At 33.3% G+C, this 16,693-nt stretch overlaps 4 protein-coding genes and 1 pseudogene across 4 annotated transcripts in view; 4 read left to right on the plus strand and 1 right to left on the minus strand.

The window, feature by feature from the left end:
• Window positions 1-2,127, plus strand: part of LOC127747798 (pentatricopeptide repeat-containing protein At1g62930, chloroplastic-like) — a 28,784-nt pseudogene extending 26,657 nt beyond the window's left edge.
• Window positions 1-7,013, plus strand: part of LOC110272484 (pentatricopeptide repeat-containing protein At1g62930, chloroplastic-like) — a 21,225-nt gene extending 14,212 nt beyond the window's left edge. The window contains exon 3 of the mRNA XM_052262493.1: window positions 6,727-7,013. The gene's annotated coding sequence lies outside the window, so the exon portion shown is untranslated. The remainder of the gene's footprint in view (window positions 1-6,726) is intronic.
• Window positions 3,173-3,990, plus strand: LOC107490640 (pentatricopeptide repeat-containing protein At1g63130, mitochondrial-like). The gene has a single exon (XM_021143178.2). The coding sequence runs from the start codon at window positions 3,389-3,391 to the stop codon at window positions 3,782-3,784; it is 396 nt and encodes a 131-aa protein (XP_020998837.2). The 5' UTR covers window positions 3,173-3,388; the 3' UTR covers window positions 3,785-3,990.
• Window positions 7,014-8,951: 1,938 nt separating the features above from the next.
• On the plus strand, window positions 8,952-11,468 carry LOC107490639 (protein C2-DOMAIN ABA-RELATED 4). The gene is made up of 3 exons (XM_016111435.3): window positions 8,952-9,433; window positions 9,996-10,091; window positions 10,936-11,468. Exons 1-3 carry the CDS (start codon window positions 9,185-9,187, stop codon window positions 11,224-11,226), a joined length of 636 nt encoding a protein of 211 aa, XP_015966921.1. The 5' UTR covers window positions 8,952-9,184; the 3' UTR covers window positions 11,227-11,468.
• Window positions 11,469-11,757: 289 nt separating this feature from the next.
• On the minus strand, window positions 11,758-15,035 carry LOC107490638 (nucleolar protein 56). The gene is made up of 8 exons (XM_016111434.3): window positions 14,731-15,035; window positions 14,220-14,434; window positions 13,926-14,083; window positions 13,610-13,797; window positions 13,280-13,532; window positions 12,717-12,865; window positions 12,493-12,627; window positions 11,758-12,326 (listed from the first exon to the last, which is right to left on the minus strand). The coding sequence occupies exons 1-8, from the start codon at window positions 14,933-14,935 to the stop codon at window positions 12,007-12,009; spliced, it is 1,623 nt and encodes a 540-aa protein (XP_015966920.1). The 5' UTR covers window positions 14,936-15,035; the 3' UTR covers window positions 11,758-12,006.
• Window positions 15,036-16,693: the final 1,658 nt, after the last annotated feature.

Consider the following 16,693-nt stretch of genomic DNA (forward strand, 5'->3'; position numbering starts at 1 on the left):
TTTATTATAATAATATATTAAAATTATTAAAACTAAGTTTATATTAATAATTGTTAATAATAATATAACTAAAGGTAGTATTAGAAATATAAAAAATTATAATATTTTTTTTTGTGCTTGTAATAAAAAAAAATTAATAGAACTCTCACCCAAAAAAATTTTCTTTCTTATTTTTTTATATTCAAAAAAAAAATTTCTATTCATTTTCTTTCTCTAATCTTCTTTTTTATATTGAAGTGAAGTACTCTTCAATACAGCACATTCCTCTTGAATCTCGATTGCAAACATGTTGTCATCGTTCTCATCCTCACCAATCAAATTAAGGTATGCTCTTCAAATCTCAAATTCTGTTCCCCACTCCGCTCTCCGTCTTTGCTTCCCTTCAACTTCATCCCTACACTCTCACTCTCACTCTCACCCTCAGCCCCAATTACTTGATGAAGCTGTTGATTCCTTCACTCGCATGCTCTCCATGCGTCGTACTCCTCCCATCATCCAATTTAACAAGATTTTGGGATCCCTTTCCAAGATGAAGCATTTCCACGCCGCCGTTTCCCTTTTTCAGCAATTGCAAGCCAGGGAAATCGCTCCCGACTTATTTACTTTGAACATCTTAATCAATTGTTGTTGCGGCATGGGTCGCATGACGCTTGCTTTCTCTATATTGGCCAAGATGTTCAGAATGGATTATCAACCTAATACGGTAACATTGACAACAATCCTGAAAGGTCTCTGTCTCTCTGGTAGTGTTGAAAAAGCAGTGCGCTTTCATGACAAAGTGCTGGCTCATGGATTTCACTTTAATGAAGTCACTTATGGGACGTTGATCAATGGGCTCTGTAAGACCGGACACACATCAGCTGCTATTCAAGTGTTGAGAAACATTCCACGTTATGGCATTGCTCCTGATGTCTTCATGTACAATGCAATTATTGATAGCCTCTGCAAGGATACACTTGTAAGTCAGGCTTTTCATTTATTCTCTGAAATGCTTGCTAAGGGAATTTCTCCCAATGTTATCACATACAATTCTCTCATTTTTGGATTGTGTCTTGAGGGTCAATATAAGGAAGCCATTGATTTGTTAAGTGATATGGTGCTTAGAAACATTACTCCAGATGTTTGTACCTATAATACTTTGATTGATGGGCTATGCAAGGAAGGAAAGATCAAAGATGCAAAGAGTGTATTGGCTGTAATGGCAAAACATGGTGTGAAACCAAATGTGGTTACTTACACCAGCTTAATGGATGGATATTGTTTGGTTAATGAGGTAAATAAGGCAAAATATATATTCAACACAATGGCTGATAATAGAGTGTTTCCTGATGTTCGGAGTTACAATATCATGATTAATGGCTTTTGCAAAAGTAAAATGATCGATGACGCCTTGAATCTCTTCGAAGAGATGCGTCGCAAGAACTTGGTTCCTGACACGGTAACTTACAATACTCTAATTGATGGCTTGGGAAAGTCAAGGAGAATCCTTTGTGCCTTGGAGCTTCTTGAAAAGATGCATGATCGAGGTCAACCCGCTAATATAGTCACTTACAGTTCTTTGATGGATGCTTTGTTCAATGTCAAACAACATGACAAGGCACTTATGTTATTCAATCAAATGAAAGAGAGTGGCATTGATCCGAATATATATACATACACCATACTTATAGATGGCCTGTGCAAAAGTGGATGGCTTAAAAATGCAAAAGAGATTTTTCAAGATCTTTCCGTTAAAGGCTATCGTCTAAATGTGAGGACATACAATATTATGATCAATGGGCTCTGCAAAGAGGGCTTGTTTGAAGAAGCATTGGCACTCTTGTCAAAAATGGAAGCACTGGTTGCTTACCAAATGCTGTGACTTTTGAAACTGTTATTCGTGCTTTGTTTGAAAAAGATGAGAATGACATGGCAAAGAAACTTCTTCGGGAAATGATTGCTAGAGGCTTATTGAAAAGACATTAAGGAGGAATAAATCAACTCAAATTAATAAATTTTCTGTTGTCAAAATTTGTACAGAACTTGGTAAATTTTATATCTATTGGGTTGGAGGATTTGGGAAATGCCATGAACTCACTATCACTCTGATTTTGGTTATCTCACTGTTATTGAATTAATTTTGAACTTGTGTTATTGGCTTATTTTTTAGTCTTTGTTACCAAGGCTATCATGCATCCTGTTTCGGCGGATTTTCCTAGTCTGGTGGCTTAGTGCTTAAGATTTCTTGATAGTAATTAAGAGCTCATGATTGGTCTGATGAGCAACTGTGTTTTATTTGACTGAATCTTCTTAGAATTCTTCTAAAAGGTATGCGGTGGCAAGATTAATGACATAGATGTATGATTTTCACTGCCATCTTTGAAACAAATACTTCTACCAAATGCATGAACCCCCTTTTTTGTTGACAATTTCAACATTTTTGTTATTTTTTAAAATCTGATCATAGGTGAAGAAACCTGTATACCAAGTCTGTGATTACACTTGATGTTTCAAATAAAAAAGTCTGTGCAAGAAGGAATTTCTAGGAATTTGGCTAATTTGGTTCAAATATGAATTATCTTAAAACCTTTGTTCATTTTCATAATTAATGTTACTCGGCTTTAATTCTTAGAAATCAATTGAAAATATGTACATTATGTTCATTTCCATAATTAATGTACAGTTGTAATTAATGTTATCTTAAAACCCTTGTTCATTTTCGGAACTAATGTTACTCAGCAGTTAATGCTTAATTGAATTATTTCATTATTTCTTATTGAAAAATCCTATATAGGGATTATTACATTGTTCTTGTTTAAAATCATGTTGAAAAGCTTTTATTATTAAAACATGGTTTAGGGTTTTGTTGTCTGATATCAGCTACACCTGTCATGAAAGATTTGGTGATTCTAATGCCAACTTCAACTATTTCTACACCTATTTCTTTGGTATTTTCTAAATCTTCTCTGCATTGTGATGAGTGGGGTTAGAATAAAGAATTAAAAGTGAAACAATGTTGTAAAGATTGAAATTGCATTTGTTCTTGTAGAATATTTTTGAATGCTAATACAATTTCTTTTGCAATCAAAAGTTGAACTATTATATAGCCTCACTGCTTAAGTGCTGATTAACTTATTCTATGAAACTGGTATTGACCTTGTATTGGTGGTTGAGTATTTGGATTCTTATCATGGATATCATCTTTGTTCCATGCTTACTGATTGCTAGGTGCACTCAAGCATGTTAAGTTAAAGCATGGCACAGACAATATTAAAGATCTCTAGTATGAATTTTCTTTATACTTGGATTTCAGTTTGTCCCTTTGAAATAATTGTGAGACACTTGATTTAATCGAGGTCAACCCGCTAATATAGTCACTTACAGTTCTTTGCTGGATGCTTTGTTCAATATGAAACAATATGACAAGGCACTTATGTTATTCAATCAAATAAAAGAGTGTGGCATTGATCCAGATATATATACATACACCATACTTATAGATGGCCTGTGCAAAAGTGGAAGACTTCAAAATGCAAAAGAGATTTTTCAAGATCTTTCCATTAAAGGCTATCATCTGAACACAAGGACATACACTGTTATGATAAACGGGCTCTGCAAAGAGGGCCTACTTAATGAAGCATTGGCCTTAATGTCTGAAATGGAAGACCATGGTTTCTCTCCGGATGCTGTAACTTATGAAACAATTATTCGTGCTCTGTTGGAAAAAGGTGAAAATGATCAAGCGCTGAAACATCTTCGTGAAATGATTGCTAGAGGCTTATGGAAATGGCAAGAGGAGAAATAAATCAACTCAAATTAATAGATTTTCTGTTGTAACTGGTGGGTTAGTGCTTAAGATGTGTTGATAGTAATTAAGAGCTCATGATTGGTCTGGTGAGCAACTGTGCTTTATTTGACTGAATCTTCCTAGAATTCTTCTAAAAGACATGTAGTGGCAAGATTAATGACGTAGATATATGATTTTCACTGCCATCTTTGAAACAAATACATCTACTAAATGCATGGTCCCACTTTTCTTTGGTTGACTATTTCAACATTTTGTTATTTTTTAAAATCTGATCACAGCTGAAGAAACTTCCCACTTTTTTTTTTTTTTGTTGACAATTTCAACATTTTGTTATTTTTCAAAATCTGATGACAGCTGAAGAAACCTGTATACTAAGTATATGATTACACTTGTTTCCAAAAAAAAAAAGGCTGTGCAAGAAGGAATTTCTAGGAATTTGGCTAATATGGTTCAAATGTGAATTATCTTAAAACCTTTGTTCATTTTCATAATTGATGTTACTCAGCGGTAACTCTTAGAAATCAATTGAAAATATGTACATTTTATGTCGATTTTCATAATTAATGTTACTTAGTTGTAATTAATGGTATCTTAAAACCTTTGTTCATTTTCATAATAATGTTACTCAGCAGTTGATGCTTAGTTGAATTATTTCATTATTTCTCGTTGCAAAATCCAATAGGGATTATTATATTCTTGTTTAAAATCATGTTGAAAAGGTTTTATTATTAAAACATGGTTTGGAGTTTTGTTGTCTGTTATTAGCTACTCCTGTCACAAAAGATTTGGGGATTCTAATTCCCAGTACAATTGTTTCTTCACCTGTTTCTTTGGTTTTTTTAAATCTTCTCTGAAGTGATGACTGGGGTTAGAATAAAGAATTAAAAGTGAAACAATGTTGTACAGTTTGAAATTGCATTTGTTCTTGAAGAATATCTTTGAATGTTAGTACAATTTCTTTTGGGATCAAAAGTTGAACTATTATATAGCCTTACTGCTTAAGTGCTGATTAAGTATTTTGCATTGGTGGTTGAGTATTTTGGATTCTTGACATGGATTTCATCTTTGTTCCATGCTTTCTGATTGCTAGGTGCACTCAAGCATGTTAAGTTGCAGCATGGCAAAGACAATATTGAAGTTCTCTAGAATTTTCCTTTATACTTGGATTTCAGTTTACCCCTTTGAAATCATTGCGAGACACTTGATTTAATATTTTCTCAGCTTATTTGATTTCTTGTTGAACCCGCCATTGGATTTTATGCTTCAAAATCAGTTTTAAATGGAAGTGAATAATAGCTACTTTCACAAAAATCACTCTTCTGACTGCACTAATAAACAAAATGAATTGAACCCAAACTAGATAGAATATGGTTGATGCTGCTATAAACTTTGAGGAATCAGTCTTAGCATTATAATGAAATTAGGTTCTTCATGTACTATTTATTGTGTGGGGGTAAAGTATTATTTTGGTCTCTAATGTTTGGGCTAAGTCGTAATTTGGTCCCTAACATTTCAAACGTCATATTCAGTCCCTAACATACACTATTATGATTAAAGGGCTCTGCAAAGAGGGCTTGTTTGAAGAAGCATTGGCCCTGTTGTCGGAAAGTGAAGACAATGGTTGCTTACCAAATATTGTGACTTTTGAAACTGTTATTCGTGCTTTGTTTGAAAAAGATGAGAATGACATGGCAGAGAAACTTCTTTGGGAAATGATTGCTAGAGGCTTATTGAATGGTTTGAAGAAGCATTGGCATTCTTGTCAAAATGGAAGACAATGATAAAGCAGAGAAACTTCGTCGTGAAAAGATATCTAGAGGCCTACTGCAAGGAAAAAAGTAGGTGAGATCCTTCTTGTTGGACATCACATAATGTTGTATTTATCTCGTACTCTCTTTTTTTTCTTTTTTCTTTTTTTAATGTGTTTTGTTACCTTCTTCTTGATCATCTATCCTTCCATATTGATGCTTCTACTTTCTTTATCTAATGGTGATTCTTGGTTCTGCTTTAGCCACACTTGGATATTTTCTGTCATTGCTTATTTTGTGGCACCATTTGTGTCAAAGTGGTTGCCATATGTGTCTTGTGGCTGTGGGGATATATTGTTATTTCCTTTTTTATTATATTTGTGCATTGATGTTACTTTATTCCTAAGCTAACTTTATTTTGATTTCATCCTTTAAAGTGAATCACTTGTTAAGCTTCCCTGCACTCTTGTTATTGTCTTTGAATCTCTTCATTTACCCATGCGGCAACATACTTGCTGATGTAGCCATCTAATGTATTTTGGAACATATTCACATTTTGTGTTCATGCAGTTGCATATGTAAAGCTTTGCCTGAGGCATATTGTACAAATGCGATTAACTTCGACAAAACATGATCATTAGTTTTCGTCATATAGAGTAAATGAATTTTTTTTTTTAAATTCAAGGTTCAAATATCTGCAGGTTTCGAAAACCAAGCTTTGATTGAACTTCTATTGATTGTCATATATGAAACACAAAAACTGTTTGCTCTCTGATATTTAAAGTATGTATCCACTTCATATGAAGAAGCTCCATCTAACTTTTTCACATTCCGGTTATTCAATATTTATTTGGATCTGATAACTACATCTTATCATTTATAAATAGAAATGCAGAATTAGAGATAAAAACCTGATGTGCCTGTTTATCTGAATTCTAGTTTTTTTTCTCTCTCAAGTATTTCAAAGTTTCCTCTTAGTTTCTGACATTTTAATTTGCTAAAACACTCTTGGACTTTCAAAACTATGTAGTCATTCAAATTAATTGTAATAATATTTGGCTATATCGTATGAGTGTTAGATGCTAATGAGTTTATAATGATCATATTCCTTTTTTCTTTGTTTTAAGTTGTTGCTGTAATATATGAAAATTTGCTATTGTTGAAATCATAGGTGATCATTTTTCTTTGCAGATTTTCAACGTGCCATAGTACAGTTACTTGAACCAACCAACAAAATGGCATCCTCGGCTGCAGAAAGATTGAGGAAGCTATTGCACTGGATATATGTTTCCGTACAAAATATTTGAGGGATGGACTAATTGTAATTAGAAAAAGTCTAGAAACCAACTACAATATAAGCCAACTCAATCAGTCTCCTTTTATTTTCAATTTTGAAATTTAAAAAATTAGGGTAGTGGGGGGTTGGCTTACATTTTGTGTGTAATTAACCTATTTTTCAACTAGTTGGCTCCAATTCACTACACGCAGATTCAATTTAATTATTCTTTCTCTTTTATATTTTGAAATTCAAGTTAGATGGTCCTCATTTATCAATGATGATTGAAAGTACCTGTGGTAAGCTTTTCCCTTTGGAAAAGGGATGTGTGTTATGTTATATGAAGTTACTTCATGTGAGTTCAAAGGGGTTTTCTAGTCTCTTTGGTGTTTTTTCTTAAAATAATATATTCAAATCAATATAATACAAATCACAGTTATTCAATCAAATTAGACTAGATTGAAAAATAAAAACAAATAAATTTAAATTATAATAAATTATATCAATTTTACTTTTTAAATCGATTCAAGATGTATTATAAACATTTTTTTAGTTGTCCAATAGCTTGATTTAATTGTCATTGTACGCATATCTCGTTTAAAGAAAAGAAATAATATAATTTAGTTTTTTTATCTTGTTTGCAGTCACAAGTTAAATATTGAAATGCGAAAATATAACTAATTTAAAAAATGTATATAAATATAAATAAGATTTTTTTTAATCCGTAGCAAACACCTTGTAATTATGCTAATATTTTTCTTTTGGGTCAGAAATTATGCTAATAATGTGTGATATATATATATATATATATATATATATGTGTGTGTGGTAGAAACTTAACTGCATTCGACTTCATGTGAAGTTGATAATTAAGAATCGTTAGATGATTTGACTAAATTTTTATCTAACGATTCTCAACTATCAACTTCACATTAAGTCGACTGCGCCCGAATTTTTACCAATATATATATATATATTATTCGTTAATGGGTTCGGTTAGGCCCAAGCAGAGATCGGTCGCACATAAAACTTCCTCCTTCCTTTTCTGTTAATTTTTTTAGGTAAACACCTCCTACTCTTTCACATAACAAATGGACTTATATGTATTTTACCAAAAACAAATGGACTTATTTATAACAAAAGAATTGTATCTTTTCAATGCTTGTAAGTTGTAAGGTGTAGCCAGTGAAAACCAATTACGGCTTATTAACAACCAAAGTCTAACAATATTTATTTTATAAATAGACTTTAATTTTGATCCACTCTTAGTATACGAGTGTCTAATTATATATATATTTTTTTTTTTTTGCTAAAGATAGGAGACTCGAACCCACAACATTTTAAATGAGTATGAAAAGACTATGTTATTTGAACTATAACTCAATGGTTCTAATTATATAATATTACATTAATAAAAATAATTTTTTTACATTGACTATATAAATCATCTAAAAAAAATAAATATAATTACGAGACTATATAAAATATTTTAAACCGTGAGTACATTAAAATTAAACTCTTATAAATAACCATCAACATTCCGTTGAAGGTTCTTTGCTGCAGTTTCTACCGTAATTCATTCGACACAAAAACAATAAAGTAACAATTCTAAGCGTTGATTTTAATACCTTCCAAACGTATTCCCCTATTATACATTCAGTAACATAATTACCTAAGCTATATGCGCTACTATGAATTAAATGTTAATCTCTCTCTTTTTAATTGGTCTTGAAGAGTTTTCTTTCGTTCTTTATTAAATATTTTTTTTTTTGTCTCTGACGTTTTTCTTTCTAGACCAGAGCCCACAAATCCATTTCACAGAAAAAGCAATCCGAAACAACGCTTGAAAGAAATAACGGAAAAAAAGAACAAAAAACAGCACACAAACATAGAGAAAACTGAAAATGAAAAATGAATCAAAAACAGATATATCCTCTCTATCATAAAGTCGTAGTAACTGAAAAAACCGACAAAACACACGTTACGTGAGAAGACCGAACTAGCTTGTATTCTCGTGACTCCTACTTCTATATACGACAAACCCTAACTCCGGTTGGCCCCACACGCTTCTCTCTTTTACTTTTTCTTTTGCACAGTTTTCTTCTGAATATTCTTCAATTCCACCTCAGATTCATTCAAATTAAGGATTAAATTTAAACCCCTTCATCATCACATAATTGTGGAGTTGCATTTTCTTTTCGTGATTTTTGAATTTTTGATTCGCGGTGGTCACGGTGTTCCTGTTCCAGACTCAGATTACATAGTATCCGTATAATATAATACAATATAATATTTTAATATTAAATAGAATTAGTATTTAATTATCAATTTTGCGGAGTTGATAATATAAATTTATAAAGGGGAAAAAGATAAATGGGGGAAACAAATGCACGGTCAAATTCGCATAAGCATTGGCGTTTTGGTACGAATTCGCAGCAGAATATTCAGTTGCGTTCACGGTCGAGTTCGAATTCGAGATCTTCGTCACCGGAGTCACCACCAAAGTCTCTGATGGAGAACCTTATGGGACTTCTTAGGGTTCGAATCAAGCGTGGCGTCAACCTCGCCGTTCGTGATGTTCGTAGTAGCGATCCCTATGTTGTCATCAAGATGGGTAAACAGGTAACGTCATCATCATAAATTTTTTTCCTTTTTTTGCTTCCTTTAATTTCAGTTTGCTTTGTTATAATTCATTCACCAACAAGGGTTTCTATTTTTGTTTTTGTTTTTGTATGTTTTCCTCTATGTCTTGACTGCGGTACACTTTGCTTGGCCTTGTTTTTAATTCCAGGATGATTTTTTTTTTCTTAAAAGGAATTGATGAAAAAGTTGTTATTTTTATGTTGTCCAGCTATGGGAAGTTCTTGATTTTGGAGGAACCCTTGTGGGTTTCAAATTAGTGACTATAAGAACATGACATATTAAGCACAAATTCTACTAGCTGTTTTATGAAATTTCCTAATTTTTCGTATTTTGGCTTTTGTTTCATGCTTAAATTGGTGGGTTTCTTTTTTTGTTTTTTGTTTTCAACTTTTAATTCTATGGTTTTATCGATGTTTACTTGCATAATAGCTTGGGTGATAGGAACAATATAAATTCAAACATTTTATGATATTAAATTAAAGTGGTGCCAAATTATGCACTTTCATGATCATGACATGTGTTTGTTGTTTTTCGGTTTCAGAAACTCAAGACTCGTGTGATTAAAAGGGATGTTAATCCTGAGTGGAATGAGGACCTCACGCTTTCGGTTGTAGATCCGCATGCTTCAGTCTCACTGGTAAGTGAATTTGTTCAACTACTTAATGCCACATTTTCTCGCTAGTTAGAGAATGCAAAGGCATGTTCAACATATATATTGAGAATTGATGCTGTTGTTCTTGCCTTCATTATGCTGGTTGAAATGTATTTTTTGAGCCAAAAAAATGTGACAACAAAAAAAAGTAAGGATAAGATCAGAGTCTACACATCACACAGATACATGTGAACAATGTTGCCATGTTGGACTATCTATAATTGAATTATTGAACTACCATATGTATAGCATTTCCTGAATTGCTCTACTTTAACTCACTAAATTTCATCAACTATACATATCTGCTTTCAGAAGTAGGAGGCTTTTGTGTCATGAGAGGGGCAGTGGCCACCCCCAAATTTTTGCAATTACTTTGAAAGCTCTTGTTCTTTCTCATTTTCTCATACATGCTAATTAAAACCAAATCTTAAATTAGGGGGGAAATTCTGATGGATAAGGTCTATGTATAATGAAACTTATCCATGAAAATTTTCGCCTCATTTTACTCTCCAACCAAACATGCCCTTAATGGTAAACTGTTGTAGTATGATCTTAATAAAGCTGGATACTGGAAGCCATGACTTTGTGTTATTACTTATTAATCAATTGGTATGAATGTAGTATGGATGCTGTGCTTTGTTTAATCAGTTGAAAAGCGCAAAACCAAACTAAAATTATGAACTTTTTCGATATTAATTTCTAGTATCTCTGCAGTGACAAGGTCAAAAAATGTGCAGTGATTTTGTTGGTAGTTGTTTATCCCTGATTTCGCGCTACATCGATTTGTGTATTGGATTGCTAATTCGGAGTCTATCCTTTCTGACTGCAGACTATATATGACCACGATACATTTAGCAAAGATGACAAAATGGGAGATGCAGAGTTTGAAATCTTACCATTTATAGAAGCCTTGAAGATGAATGTGACAGGCCTGCCAAATGGTACTGTGGTCAAAAGAATACAACAAAGCCGGGATAACTATCTCGCAGATGAGAGCCGCATCACTTATATCAACGGTAAGCTTGTTCAAGATATGATCCTTAGACTGCGAAACGTGGAATGTGGTGAACTGGAAATCCAGCTAAATTGGATTGATCTTCCTGGGTCCAAGGGTTTATGATCTTGTTGGATTGTTGTCTATTAGCAACTCCATGCATATGAGCTGGCTAGTTTAATTCCCTAATATGACATTAAAGTCTGATGAGGCTTTACCTAAGGCTTTTGAGGAACAGAACTGATATATTCAAACTCTGCATATTTTAGTGTGGTTTGTAGTAGCATTTGTACAGTTGAGACAGAGCCCTTTTTTATGATACTTGTTATTTTGGAGTGCCTTGGTTCTCAATGAGTTAGTTCTATAAAGTTTTGATTGGGCAATTATTATTATCATCATCATTAGTACTATGTGCTCCAAAAATGTGTTTAAAAGTACATATTTCAACAAACGAAAGTTTTTATGACTTACGACTCTCACAAGAAATTATCTAATCATCTTGATCAGAGGAAAACAATCAAAACATATTTTCCAAGCAGTGACTTATTGGTGCAATAATAGGTGTTAATCATTTTTCAAAAATAAACAAATATATGATCTGGAATAAAATATATATGTAATAATTGGTGTTAAGAACCTAATTAATCACTATCTTCATTTCGAAAATTGAAAGATGACGTAAAAACTATTATATGATGAAGATACTCCAATTACTACAATGATGCCAAAGCTAAAAGATTGGTGGGACAAAATTTTCTATGCTAATCAACACCAAGAAGGCAAGTCCAAACATGGCACCAAAGGGCATAAGTTATAAGCAAATGAAATTCAACATTCTCCAAAAACAGTAACATGACAAATAAGATTTCAACAGTTAAAATTGCCCTCCATGGCTTACCAATCTTCTTAACTTTTTGATTTCTTCTTCTTCTTTGTTTCACTTGCAGCCTCCACCATTTCCCCATTTTCATCCTTTTTATCCTTTTTTTTCTTCTTTTTAACTTCTCCATCGGCAACACCATTGATAACATTTTGTTCAGCCTCTTGGTCCAATTTCCTCTTTTCTTTCTTTTTCTTCTTCTTTTCTGATTTTTGATCTTCCAATGCATCACCATTTGTGGTTTCTACAGCCATGTCATCACCTTCATCTGCAGCTTTTTGCTTCTTCTTCTTGGCTTTCTTGCCTGAAGCTTCAACAGGCACTTCTTCTGTTTCCATCTCCATATCTGTAAAATTACAATGAATAAGCAAATATGTCCCATTACAAAAGTAGTAAGTATTATATACAACATATACATGGCTGTAGTTTTTTTTTTTTACCCCATAAAAATAGGCTCATTATATTTTGAAACTATAATCACTGCTAAATGCATATAATCCACTCAGTCCCACCTTTGTTATCAGCACTTTCAATGGCAGACTTCATAACATCTATGTTCTTACGAGGGGCAACTCCCTTGTCATAAAAATCAAGTCGCTCCTCAACTTGCTCGCGAAGCTTCTCCCCAAATGCAGTAGTTCCCCTTTCTGCATCAGTGTAATGATATAATTTTTACATGCGGTAACATGTTATGTAACGCATAATATTTCTATAATTAACACTTAGAATAACAAACCAGAAAAGCAGTCAATCCGTGATGCAATAGAACATTTATTTGCAAGATAGCGAGCCATTCGGCCCTTGTTTTTAGCGGATGCTCGACCAATGAAAGAGGAGTGGAATATCAAACCATATTTGGGAGTGTTTCCTCTTGTCTTTAGAGCCCTGAAAACATGCAACAATGATTTAACTTACAAGTAATGGTGACACAATAATCATAGCAAAGATATTCCAAACTCAAACTGGCACCTTTTCTTGACACGTCAAAATGCATATGGGGACTTATGGAGGGAGAACTATTACCTAAACAGTGATGCAATGATTTATTTATGGAGAACTATCTGACACTGAATTTAACGTGTACAAGATTAAAAGAAAATGAAAAAGAAAGTAGAAAGGATTGTGCCACAATGCCCTAATTTAACTTGCACCATTGAAAGAGACTAACCAGCCATACCATAAACAATGGTAAACAACAAACTATTTTCAGTTATACAACATAAAATGGACCTTATTCTTCTTCTATGACCAAGTAGTCAGTTCCATCTTGGAAGGAAACTAACAAGTAGAGATAAAAACCTGAACAATGCCTTCTCAGCACCAAGAATTTGAAGAGTTGAAGAAGGACACTTGGCTAAATTTGTTAGACTACCAGCATGTGAAATTAAACGTGCACCAACAACTTCACCAATCAAAGAAGCCAAATTTGGTGCAATGTCATTCATTTTAGCAACCAAGTAATCATACAGCTTCCGCCTGTACTCAGATAGGTCCATTACCCGCTGTGCAAATTGGTGGACATTAATCAAGTCCACTGGGGACAAATCCTGCCCTGAAAACAAGGAAAAAAGAAAATTTAGATAAAGAATGAAACATAAGTTGAATATGGTATACAAGTGAGAGTTCTACCCATGGAGGCCTTGGCAGCTTCCACAATCTCCTTCGCTTTATCTTCATCTCCAACAATGTCAGTCAACTCTGGAATCTTGTCCTCAGCCAACTTTGCTTTATCCTCAATAAACTTTGCAACTTTTGCATACAGATAATTATCATTTACAATCTTCACCAATTCAGGGAAATGCCAAGAGTACCATTCTCTACACATTATTGGCAAACGACCGAGATAATTACACCTCAAGTTTATTAATTCTATCAAAAGAAGTGAAATACTTTAATATCTAAAACTCTAGATTTAAGATTTTCCGATTCACTGTCACAAAACTACCTGACTCTCATTGAGAATGAATTGATATCCTTATCAAGTGTATCGAGAAGGAAGATTGCTTGAATGACCATATTGTCAACTCGATTAACATTGAATTTCACCTTTGCTCTACTATAACTGTGCCCCAGACCAAGTTGTGCCTTTTCCAAATCTCCTGTCTGCATTATTCAAGTAGGGGCAAAAATAATATGAACAAAAATACCAAGAAAAATAAATTCCAATTGAAATGCATATCCAGCTCATGCATGCAAAACAAAAGCACACAAACAAAGGGAAGCAACAGCAAATGCTAACCTTGAGATCACCAACAAACTTATCAAAGTGGAGCCGCACGCCACGAAGCAGCTCACTGACAAACTCATTGCTTTGACAAGGGATTTTAGTCACTTCAGCTATCTGTGAACCAATCTTAGGATCTGACACGCCTAAACTAAACTTTGACTTCTTACCTTCCTTGACTTTAGGTAAGTTAGTCTCCAAAACAGTTCTCAACTCATCGGTCAGCAAGCCTGAACACCAAAGACAACAACGAACATGTGCATGATAACAACAACAGCATCATAGAATCTTACTCTATTAATTAATTAATAGTTCTATATAATCAATCTTCTATGATCACTGAAGAGAAAATTAGATTTTGATGAAACCCAATACAATACAAAGCAAGAGCATGAAAACTCAGCGAGTCAGCGAAGCAAAGCTGAACCACTATAGCATTTTATTCGAAGATGAACACCTCATTATTTAAAACTTCGCAGAGCATTCATTTTAGCTTTTAAGAAACGGGGAAGGTTATTTTGTTTACCTTCAGAAATGGCGTTGCACTGTTTTAGGGCATCGAGTGCAGAAGTAAAAGGGTTGAAAGAACGAAGCTTGACCACTTTCCCGAACCGGTTCAGATCAGAAACGGAGTTCCGAACCGCTTCAGTATTCTGCCCTATTTCGTCGAGGCCATGAGCTTCGAAGAGCGCGTAACCCGACGCGGATTCGTAGAGAAGGAACAGCGCCATTGAAAGACACTCGGAGAACGAGAAGAGAGAGGAACGGAAGAAACCCTACTACTGAGGAAGACGACTTTGAAGAGAGCTGCTGACTAGGGTTTTAGTGGAGAAAGTTTTTTCCTTTTTTGATAAACCCTAAATTTTGATTTGGATCTGCTGGACCTTAATGGGCTTATAAGGTTTTTGGAGATTATGGATTTTGGGCCCCTGAGAAACAAATTTGGTAATGAATGGTAGTACTTTCAATTCATCACCAAAAAACATAAAAGGATTCGATTTCATGATTGGTCCATCATCCAAAACATTCTGAACCCTTAACTATCCATCAAAGAGCAAAAACCCATAAATAAATCTAAATAGCTACACCAAAAAATAACCGACCAGAAACAAGCTATCCATCAATTTTCAAGGCAATCAGTATGCAATTTGCCGCAAATCTTGTAACCAGCTCTCACCATCTTGGGTTAATTAGCTCACTTTTTCTTTTAAGTAACTATTGAGAATTCAAATTTGATTTTATATATGTAGTAATTTATTGACCTGTAATAAATATTTTAAATGAAGATCAAATCTATGATAAATTAGTCGAGAAATAAAAAATTTGCAACCACCTCTATTTTCAGAAAAATCATAAATTTTGATGGAGTAAGAATTAGTTGCTATTGGTTAATTTTCAATAATTACTGTCAAACGATCCAAAAAATATATTTACCTGCGGAAAAAATGTCCTAAGTTTGAATTAATGTATGGGATAAAATATTATCTAATGAATAATTTGTCTTTTTACATGGTTTCTCTCTACTAAGAAATGTGATCTTGGTATAATTGTCTTTGTACATTAATTTGGTTATCTACAATTCTACATTTATTCTAATACTATTAGTCTGTTACATTTGGTATGGTCTCACTTGATGTGGAACCCTATAGGCCTATATGAATAATAGTCAACAAAATCTTAACCAAAGTCAACATTGGATATTGTGTTTGCAAGTTACTTATGTGGATCCACACAAATTTGTATGCTTTTTATCACCTCTACATTCAATCCGATTTCAATTAAAACTTTGGTCATAGTATTAAGGAGATTTGTAGTAACAGAAATGGATCATCTCTATTTTTTTTTTATTTGAGAGAATAAAGTGTGATCTCTTATCTTAAATTAATAAGAAAAAGAAAATAATAAATGGTAAAATCAAACACCGGATACTATTCAATTTTTTTTTTCGGTTGGAGAGGATCCATTCCCGTTATCTCCACTGTCTTAGTTGCCCTTTTTCTTTTCCCAAAAATTGGTTTCCTTATATGATCTAATGGAGTAATGGTTCATCAAAACCACAGCAGAAACATGTCTCCAACAGAATTTATCGCACTCTTCCTTGTTTTCTGTCTCATTGAATCTCTTCCGGTTTCCTTCCTATGATGATTTGGGGAACTGTTGGGAGAACACAGGAAAATGGAAATTACATTAATGATATGCCTATTTTGTCAATGTCAACTCTTACATTCATTCATTATTTGTATTAATGGTGTAATCATTGTGTAAGGAAAAAAATTTGAGCGAGTACAAAATCAGTCTAAAGCAACACATTATTTTTATTAATATTGCATATTTTAATTACAATGCAAATATTAATAAATTTGAAGGGGCACGTCTAAATTGAACCCAATAATTTTTGCGTATTTAATGCACTATTTTTTATGAATAGTTAGATTTTATTAAAAAATATTATAAAATAAAAGTATTGATAGAATTTAATGTATATATAT

Source organism: Arachis duranensis, chromosome 5 (assembly GCF_000817695.3).
Source record: "Arachis duranensis cultivar V14167 chromosome 5, aradu.V14167.gnm2.J7QH, whole genome shotgun sequence".
NCBI lineage: Eukaryota > Viridiplantae > Streptophyta > Magnoliopsida > Fabales > Fabaceae > Arachis > Arachis duranensis.

Coding starts and splice junctions, on each gene's coding strand:
- LOC107490638 (XM_016111434.3), bottom strand. CDS start 14,935: ATGGCGCTGTTCCTTCTCTACGAATCCGCGTCGGGTTACGCGCTCTTC. Junction 13,798..13,925: donor TCATTCTCAATGAGAGTCAG/GTAGTTTTGTGA, acceptor AATAATGTGTAG/AGAATGGTACTCTTGGCATT. Junction 12,628..12,716: donor ACGGATTGACTGCTTTTCTG/GTTTGTTATTCT, acceptor ACACTGATGCAG/AAAGGGGAACTACTGCATTT.
- LOC107490639 (XM_016111435.3), top strand. CDS start 9,185: ATGGGGGAAACAAATGCACGGTCAAATTCGCATAAGCATTGGCGTTTT. Junction 9,434..9,995: donor TCATCAAGATGGGTAAACAG/GTAACGTCATCA, acceptor TTTCGGTTTCAG/AAACTCAAGACTCGTGTGAT. Junction 10,092..10,935: donor CGCATGCTTCAGTCTCACTG/GTAAGTGAATTT, acceptor TTCTGACTGCAG/ACTATATATGACCACGATAC.
- LOC107490640 (XM_021143178.2), top strand. CDS start 3,389: ATGAAACAATATGACAAGGCACTTATGTTATTCAATCAAATAAAAGAG.